Source organism: Leptosomus discolor, chromosome 9, assembly GCF_034619465.1.
Source record: "Leptosomus discolor isolate bLepDis1 chromosome 9, bLepDis1.hap2, whole genome shotgun sequence".
NCBI lineage: Eukaryota > Metazoa > Chordata > Aves > Leptosomiformes > Leptosomidae > Leptosomus > Leptosomus discolor.
The window spans coordinates 29,062,406-29,072,328 of record NC_141399.1 but is presented as its reverse complement, the minus strand read 5'-3'; the positions used below and the strand labels follow the sequence as shown (position 1 = coordinate 29,072,328).

The 9,923-nt window shown below is 39.9% G+C and overlaps 1 protein-coding gene across 2 annotated transcripts in view; it reads right to left on the bottom strand.

Moving 5' to 3' along the window:
- Window positions 1-346: 346 nt before the first annotated feature.
- Window positions 347-9,923, bottom strand: part of DOCK11 (dedicator of cytokinesis 11) — an 84,956-nt gene continuing 75,379 nt past the window's right edge. For both annotated transcript variants that reach the window (XM_086469687.1, XM_086469688.1), the window contains 7 exons: window positions 9,290-9,403; window positions 7,350-7,496; window positions 6,107-6,317; window positions 5,592-5,782; window positions 4,833-4,933; window positions 3,209-3,347; window positions 347-693 (listed from right to left, as the gene is read on the bottom strand). In XM_086469687.1, the coding sequence (XP_086325813.1) occupies window positions 571-693; window positions 3,209-3,347; window positions 4,833-4,933; window positions 5,592-5,782; window positions 6,107-6,317; window positions 7,350-7,496; window positions 9,290-9,403 (1,026 nt within the window). In that variant the 3' untranslated portion in view covers window positions 347-570. The remainder of the gene's footprint in view (window positions 694-3,208; window positions 3,348-4,832; window positions 4,934-5,591; window positions 5,783-6,106; window positions 6,318-7,349; window positions 7,497-9,289; window positions 9,404-9,923) is intronic.

The following is a 9,923-nucleotide window of genomic DNA, read 5'->3' as shown; positions in this document are numbered from 1 at the left end:
AAAATTATAATTTCTGCCTTAGATTTTAGTTATTCCAGACTAGGGCAAGTTTACTCTCATTGTACGAGTGCAACAGGGGCATCTGGACCCCAAGTGACTTTTTAGAAAGAGGAAGGTCTCTTACTAGTGACTACAAATTCTCCTTCATGTTCCCTGTCCAACAAAGCTTTTAGCAGCAAATATGACATAATGCTAATTTCTATATACTCTATGCTCCTTCTATTTACAAAGTAGTTTTCCATTTTATTATATTCCATTGTACAACTTTACATAGTACCATTACAAGTTCAATTCATAGTTCAGCAATTCAATACATATTAGATAACTGCCTTTCCGTGTCCTGTTACACATTTAGCTTAAAAAAAAAAAAAAGTAGAAAACAAGCACAGTGGTGCAATGTCCAGGCACTTTCAATGTTGCTCAGCAAAATAAGCAAGCACCCTGTTTGAAAGCATGGTAACTTCTGGGGAAAAAAAAATTTGAATCTTTGCTCATCATGGATTTTTTCAAACATCCTTTGTACAGTTCCAAGTATTCCTGAGAAAGCTCTGTAAAACATGACTGATATGTTTATATTTCAGCAGTGGGTCTGAGTGAACAGTAACTTCCATCACCAGATGTTCCGCTGATCGCACAGAAGACATGTAGGGAGTCATGCATCCATGGCGAATGCATTGTATCTTCATGGTAGATCTAGACAAAACAAAACAATCACAAATTCAGTAAAAATTTCAGTTCACTATTATAATCAAGCTGTTTAAAAAGGTATGCAAAAGAGATATCCAACCTTGTCTTCAAAGCTGTTTCGCAAAGGCAGCATAACAAAGAAATGAGAAAGAAGAGTAATTTAGCAATTTCTGTAGCATTCATATACACACTGTTCTGTGTATTACTGGATCAGTTTTAGTTACAACTATCCAGCATAGGAAAGAAACAATTCTCTCTAGAGCAATTTTTTATTACATCTCAGCAGTAACAGAATTCTAACAGGTTTTCTGGTAAGCACAGGGAGTACCTGCAGCTAAATACAGCAAACACACCCTATGTCCGTGCCATGTGGCAAGATTTTGTACTTTATAACCTGAAGGATGGTCTTACAGCATAGGATCTAACTGGACTGGTAGAGCTGCTCTAGAGCTGACTGTGCACTTGTTTTTCACCCTGTGGTTCACCAGTCAACGAATTAGTTAGCCTGCATTTACATTAGTAGAGCTGAGATCACTGGGCACCATAAACAGTTTCTGGACATCTGGTTTTCTGCCACTCTCTGAGGCTTCCTGTACCTGGCTCAGGTGCAGTTTATAATTTTTTTGTGTTCACATTTCCCTAACTTAAAAGATCTGTAGATAGGTCACAGGCTGACCCAGTGAGTTACCCATCTGCCCTTCCATCTCAAACTAAGCGCACTGCGTGTGTTGTTTCAGGGCACTGACAATATTTAGAAAAGCATATATTATTTGCAGTGAGAACCCTAAATGAATAAAAATATACTTTTTATGTTTAACTGAGTAATTTTGCAGAAGAGGAAAACATGTTCCATTTAACTGTTAGATACTTAGGTCATTAGATGGCAACATGAAGTTCAAATCAGTAGTTATCCACAGAATGTTGTACAACCATAAAGAACAGTGCTCATAAACATGACCTTTCAAGTTATCTTTTCATTTAATACAAGACAGTGAAAAGCATATCTTTCACAGTGAGCCCTTCATTTTGGCATTTCAGTTGCTGTAATATTTTGCCCATTAACCAAAGACAACATGACAGTGGATCTGTGTGTTTTAACAATGCTTATTTGTTCTAAGATAATCTTAACTATTGTAATGCGATGGTGCAGAACTGAGTGATTTGTTTTTTATTTGACTATTGCAGAATTCAGAAACCAAAAAAGTTCCAGCAGCTGCATGCAAATTAAATGTCTTGGAAAGGTTTTCTTGCAAACAGTTTAGAGTAAGCAGGTGGCAACTCCTATGAATGAACAAAATTCAGTAGTGGAGTATACATGGTAGGTAATGTACACGAAAAAAACCTGTGTGCTGAATGTGTGAAATCAGTAGTTCGCATACTAAGAAAAGGGTGGTCATGAGCAGAATAGCAGGGAAATCTAACAAAAGCAAGGGGGATGCAGCAGTCACTTATTCTCAAATGAATCCCCCCTTATACTCCTACAACAAAATTCAGCCCCACCATGAGACTGTTTCCCTGGAATGATCCTGTACTCTTCCATAACAAGACTCTGTTTGATTCCCATAAGCATTCTGTTACTGTAAATAAACCTAACTTACAAATAGCAGCCTGTTGCAGTTGTATTATTCTGCCACTTGCACATTTTTGGATTAGTTTGAGCAACTGCTCAACTAACTGTGGAATTTGCCTATATATTTTTAGTGACTTAAAATGTTGCATTTTTAATTAATAGCCATAATAGTATGTTGAGTAACTGGGAGATTCTGAAAACGTTCTTCTAAATTTCAAGTACTGTGAATCACAATGCAGTCTGTACCAGTCATTTTATGTGCTCGATACTATAAATCTACAATGAGCTTTCTTTTGTCATAATGAAGGCAAAATTTAAGAACAGAAATTACTTCAGAAAGCAAGTTTTCATCTAATTTCACAGCATGATATTAGGTAGAAAGTGCAACTGTTCTTTGAATCTCTCACCTCTACTATTCAAATGTATTTTCCTAGAAAGATCCAAGAAAACACAAAAACAGGTCAGATAAATTCGAACAAATATTTTAACAGTGCATATAAATAGCACGTTGGCATTAGGCCAAAATGAAACAAAAATGCCCTTTAATGAAAATAAAATTTAAAAAAGGAACTTCAAGTGGATAGAACTGAGGAAACAGAAATTTTGCCAGATAATTTCAACCTATGACTATCACAGGATTCTTAAGACGTAGAAAACACAAGGCAAAACATGGCACATGATTTCTGATGACCACGGCAGCCAGGAAACTAATGGTATGTGTCAGTGAAGACTCCACCCTGAAGCACATTGTATACCAATACCAGGCTGAGACTTTCAATCAACAGAAACTGGTTTTAGGAATCCACCAATTGCATTGTTTACTTTTCACATTCAGTTACTCGCCTTTTTATATTTAGCTAAATAACATGAAAGTTTTCAATTAGTTTTCAGCATTAGCTAGTTTTCAAGCAAGAGAACCACCTCTGTGGGCTCATGACACGCAGTACGTGCCTGTTCGTGGATGATGTCAGAAAGCTCTTTCACCATATCCCGAAAGTTTGATTTTAGACCCTCGTGGTACTCCACTTGATCCTCCTTAATGAGTCGCTCGTTGAGCTCCAGAGCAATTCCACAGGCTTGTATGAACTTCCTGGGGAGAAAAGGAATGGACTTTGGGCGTTACAATAGCCCAGTCTTCTACCACTGTAAACAACCAAACAGACAGGCAAATCTCATTTTTTCCCCCTTTTCTCCAACATCTGGGACTAGTCACATTCTAGGAGCATCCTTGGCACAGTGGATCAGGGAATGGGGAGGGACTGCAACATAGGCATTGGGCTTTCTGCCGGAGCTCCTTCAAGCCTGGACCCTCAGTAGACAGGACATGTGCATCTGCAGTGCACCACAGTGGTCTCACACCTTCACGCCAACTCGTAGGACCACGCACAGCTTGCAGATCAGAGATAAACCCAACTTGCTGCACATAGGTCACAAAACAGAGGGAGGCCATGCTCAGGCAGAGAGGGGAAATCAGTCATACAGGGCTTGACAGATCTGGATGAATGTGATGTAACATGTGTGCTTGAGAAGTCAAGTTGCTAACAGCAGACACACCCTCCAGAAAGAAATTTAGACCATGGGAGCTGTAATAGTGTTTTGTTGGTGACACTCACTTTTTTCACTTAATTTCACAAGCTTATTTCTTTTTTATAGACTACAATGAAAATACAACTGGGATTTTCCAGGATTTTTTGCATGAAATACAGATTGTGTTTGTCCTTCTGGCTGTACTGCAAGGCTGGAAAGTAAAACCTCCTTCCCTCTGCTCTGCATCCATGTGTGGCAGGTTTGCAGAGATTGTTCCCTTTTTTGTTCCATGGTTTGCTGGGTTACTCAATACACTGAAGGAAAACAGGATTGGCCCAAATGCTGCCTTCTCCATACAGTGGCCAATGGGCAAAATGGGAGTCACCAGCACTCAGTAATGAATGCAGGAGCTGGTGGGTAAATGGAGTTCCCAGGAGGTCCAGAAAATAGTGTGGCAAAAGCTCATCATCCTGAGGTGAAGCAGGAGCTGCCCGATTGTATCTTGGGGGACACTTTCAAGTGGGAGGTAAAACCTACCCTAAGGCACAGGAATTAGAAAAATGCCTGAGCAAGACATATAGTTGCAAAAATTAGCAAGAGAAACAAGAATGATGGTCCTTTGTAAACTGGGAAGGTATTTGCTTTAAAATGTTTTACGTTCATCATTATCTAGTAAAAAACCCCTTTGGAAAGACTGGGAAACAACGCACAATATAAAAGATCCCTGACACAAGACTGCCAGACCTCTGGTTTTCAAACATACTTTCCTCACATGATAATCTCAAATACCCAGACAAATCATTGAAGCAGGCATTCAAGCAAATCTCCCTATGAAGATCACAGCCCTGAGCTTGGGAACTCTTGACATATATAGTTACATTGACTTTTTTCACATGTCTGAGCACCCACAACCCTGTGAGACCTGGATCTTAACAAGGCACATCTAAGCATTCAGCATCTGCTGATTTTGGAGACAGACAGAAACATAAGCAAAGCAGATAGCACGTTCCAGCCAGCTGGCTAGTTTTTATTACATTATGAATCCTACCTGAACATTTCTTTTAACTCATTCACCTTCTTAGTAGGATATTTGCTGGACTGGCAGTCACTTAGGAAAGCTCTAGCGTAGGCCAAGGGACCAGCATTAACCTAGAACCAAAGAAGTAAGAAATCATTTATGCTAGAACTTCTGTTGAGTTGCTAAAGGCAATTGTGAAGGGAATAACAACTTTTTAAAAAAATCAAACCAGCCAACATTAGCATATTATTTGAATGCCACCAACTCTGCATTACTAATGTCACTGGAGACACTTGAAGTTTCAAAAGTTGAGTATTAGTTTTTCTGTCTAGCTATTTTAAGACCAAAAGAAAACTGGAGATAAAAAGAGGGATGCAACCTATTCCCTTATACTTTCCTCTTATTTCCATTTGGAAACACAGTATGGTCTGAGTCTTAAGGTCATTTACCCAGCTTGAGAAGTCAGGCTCACAAAAGCCTATTTGTGCCTGATACCTAGTGTACAATTTTCAAGAGTTAAGTATATTTAAGCACTCAGCCATGGCCAATTAATACAATTACACTTGGACTTGACGCTGTAAACACCACTGGACAAAATGCTTATTACCATGAGCCATCTGCTAATGTACCGCTGTATGTGGCAAGGCAAGCTGTGCTGGCAGGCTAATGGCTGCAGTGCTGCAAATGTGGTAGTTAATGATTTCTAGAAAGTAAATGCGTTGCGTCATGAAAAGATGACAGTCCGAGATGTGTATATAAATGTAACTTTGAACAGACATCAAGCCTTACCTGCACAGAAACACAGCCCTGCAATTTGAGTTGCAGCTGGATCATGTCAACATCACCAGCAGAGCAGAGTTTCTGCAGCTCTGCTGTCTTGTCTTTTATTTCATCAGTGGCGACATCAATTGGTTTTAAATTAACCTGATGTTCATAATTGACTGGAATTCTCTTCTTTACGTATGGAAAGGAGTTCAAAGCTAGCAGAAACAGCAAAAGAAGTTTATAGATTGAAGTCACGTCGCAAATAGGAGTACTCTTCATAGAACATATACAAGCAGATTCTTGCCCTCAGGGTTTTACTTGGTGCGTGTGAAAACCCGAACAAGGCTATAATTTATCAGCACGATTTATTAATTTGAACATAGAAATATAAATTCCCCCTCCCACCCAAAATATGATATCACAATTCTGATTAAGTAGCAGAGAGAATTTCTGACTCTTTTGGGATATTTGCATGAGCTAAAATAGTCTAAAAATCGTTGCCAATACATACTGTTGCATATTCAGATGCTCGTACTTACTAGTTACAATAGTCCTTTTTTTACACTGTTCTTCCACACTGCCATGCTTTTTTCCAGATAAAGTGTAAGGAGTTTCAAATACAAATCTATTGATGTTATGATTTCTTTCAAACTCAGTCTTTCTTTCAGAGATTTCTTTGTCTTCAAAATACGGCTTCACATAAGTCACTTGAATATGGGCATATTTAGGATCAAGGTCTTTAATGTTGACCTACAAAGTAAGAGGGTTATTCACTAGAAGAACAAAGGTTAATAACTTAACTTATAATTTCTTAATTTATCTACTGGGATATGATTTAAACTGATTCCCTGCTGACCCAGCCCCACTGCATGCAGGTGAATGACACTCCAAACACTCCCTTTGACCTCAGCTGTGATGTCTAAGACCATCCACTAGTAGACACACAAGACAAGGAGGTGTAGCACAAGAAATACCTCATCTGGTGTCAAACAAGCTGCATCTGGAACAGGTAGCCATATCACCTTATCCATCAATGCAGCACATGCCTGAGCTACTTAGTCCTTCTAATATGACCATATTGCTTCCAGGCCACGAGCTAGCGCTCATACAGTGCTCTGCTGTGGCGTGCAAAGCTGCAGACTCACACAAAACAAGCTTTGGGATCACCAGCATTGTCTTGGGTAACTCAGACATATCTGTGGTTGCAAATGAAGGGTGTGAGCAGCTCTTGCAGGGGTATTCCATAGGAAAAGGAAGGAGATATGGCTGCAAGGACACTCAAGATTTTCTTTTAGACTTGCAGTGTCAAAGCAACAAGTAACTCCACTTCCAGTCATCTGCTCCTCTGTGCTGGCTCCTAACACCTCCCAACAACAGGGCTCAGTGAGATGTGCAATTTCCCATTCATAATTCTCAATTCATTTATTTCCACCTGTAAGCCAGATCAGCACCAAAAATTGTCAAGCTGTGCAATATGTCCACACAGGGGCATGAGGATGCAAGGGACAATTGGAAGCAAGGTGCTTTTAAGAGGGCGAAAGAGAGGGCTCGCTCCTCCCTTCCTCCTGGCTCTGTCATCTCCCATCTTCAGCTCCACAGAGCAAAGCTCATCCTTTTGTGGTCCATTTGCACAGTGCTTAGAGCAGTGCAGTCCCAAGCCCTGACCAGTATTAGAATACAATCGATATTTTTGTCACACTCATCAGTGCACTCTCTAGTATGTGGCCCTGATGTTCACTGCTAATAGCATTTTGTTAGCTTGTTCATGCAGTTTAACTTTACCTTGTTAGAATCCTGGATAATCTTTACAGTATCTGACCCAAATTTTTCTCCATAAAGTTTAAGCAGTCTGAAGGAGATCTCTGAGAGGCCCGTCAGCTTGGGTTCCTTATAGATGTATTCCTTCCCATCTTCTTCTTCAAAGAATGTCTAGCATTAATCACAAACAAGTAGTAAGGAATAGGTGGGTTTTCTTCACCGGGAAAACTTTATTTTAGATTTGCCACTGTGAAAGCAAGTTTCTACTAACATTTCAGAAAGTCAAGAAGGTTTAGAAGGCTATGGGTTGCATAAAGTCTCACTGAATTTGGCCTGTTTAATAGGTTCAAAAATTGTGTAAAAAAATAATAAAATTTCTCAACCAACACAAACACGTCATTGCTGAACACAAAGGCTTGAGTATGACCAGTGAGAAATCTAAACGATGTGGAAGATGGGTTTGGCCAGCAGTCAACTTTTTGCAAGGCTGGAAAAAGGCAAGTAGGAGAAAACCCACAAAAACTAGGCATAGAGCAGGAGCAGAAAGACACATAAATTGAGGAAGCCCTGACAGCAGAGGCATATGAAGAGTCCCAAGACAAGGATTTTGTGTAGACAGAAAGGGACTTCAAGCGACAAATAAAGAAACGGGTTTCCTCTGCTTTGATTCCTCTTGTATTCAGGGAAGTGGAACTTGGTGTATTTGCTGTTAAGTAGAGACAGAATTGCATTAAAGGTTGTGCCTGTGTCACATCACCAGTCTTCCCTGTAACGGAAACAGCATGAAAGCTTCATGCTTCGGCAAGCTGTTCCAGTCAGAAGTTGTGACAGAGTGTTAAAACTATCTCTGTGTAGCTGGCATATAAACCTGGCAAAGCTTTAAAGTGCAAAACTGGCTCAAGTATTGGTTGTCAGGACAACAGGTACACAGCGTAATTTTAGGGACTGATCCAGTTACTTTTACAGCTTCTAGAAAACTAAGTTAGCAGTTGTTTCCTTTTATCTATTGCTAAGCTTATTTTCTTTTTACATATCCAAAATCTAAGATGAGGATAAAAATAAAATGTATGTTTGCCAGAGCAAAAGTCAATGCTCTGATATGTTGTGTGTGTAATGACAGTGGTGTTCAAAGGTACAAACCCAAGATGGTTTCAAGGGTATTCATCATCTCCTCTAAAAGAAGGAACATGGAAATGCAGGGCTAAGATGATTTACATAGCATTTTCTAAAGAAGGGTCCTGCATCTCCCCCATGGTTATGGGTCCACAAGCAGAACCAGAAAGTTCAGAGACACAAGGGAGATGAGGGGTAACACACTTTATTAGATTAATTGCTATAGCTGGAAAAAAAGACATAAAAACACAACTGCTTTCAGGCTCAGAAGACTTAATCAGATATGATCAGATCACATGCCGTCTTGGGACTCTGAGCCCCAGATCTTGTCAATTTTTCCAGCTACCTCAGCTAACAAAAAAATACTATCTCTACAAGTATGTAACCAACACTGATACATATTTTGCCTCCAGCCTCTCCCATAACCTTTTACTCTACTAATATCTAGAAAGCAGCACCAATTGTCTGTAAAAGAAAATGTCTGTTACTGCTACTGTTCATATACTATGGTTATATAATGTTACTGGTTATATATTATACACACGAAATTGTGTTTGTGTAACTTATAATAGCTATAATTGCAAAAAACCCCAGTGTTTTCTGAACTCACTAAGCCACTTCCTAACTGCTGAGCCCACTGGCAGAATCATAAACTTTATAGTAAATCAAGTTCTCCCGGGGAGGGACACAAACTGTCACCTCAAGGGTGCAATACTGAAACGCTCCCGTAGTTGTGCCAGTGGCTGCACCAGAGGACCTAGTAGGCTTTTCAGCTTCAAGTCTGAAACCAGCAGCTTTAGGGGCCAGGATGCCTGGTGAGGGGTATCTGGTGAGCTGGTGTATATACTTACTTGTCCATAAAAGGCCACTCTGAAAAAGGTTCCAAGAAGCCTCTTCCTTGTGTGCATTACTTCCAATATCTTAGCATACGCTCCATGAAGTGTTCTGTACAGCTGAGTAAGTTTCTGGAAATGAAATCTTGACATCACTAAAGCAGATTTTTGCAAGCAGGAAATTCTAGCTAACACTTGGAAGGTACTGAGATACCTGAACACAATCCTTTGGAGAATTCAAACTTGAATTTCTAAAGAGGTTGAAACTCAAGCAGTTTTCTTTGAAAAACCTCAGTCTTAAGCACATGTTTAGCTTCAGGTCTGAAAGGTACCGCAGACTGCAATAACGTCACTATCCTTAGTGAGAAGGCTGAGCCTACTGTCCTAGCATGTTCCCTGGCCGAGTCTTTATGGCTAGAGCAGCCTGCAGTATTTTACCCAGAAATTATTTTTTGATTAAAAACAGCTTTATGATGAAAAATATATCAAGGCTTCTCCTAGCTTCAATTATGTAGTTGGATGCTGTCCTGATGTGGAAGAGGTCATGGGAGAGGAAGAGAAAGAGGAGCACTATTCAGCAGTTGAGCAACAGCCTCACCAAAGCAGGGTTACAGCAGGTGTTGGGAAGGAGCAAGACGGAGGGCTGGTAACA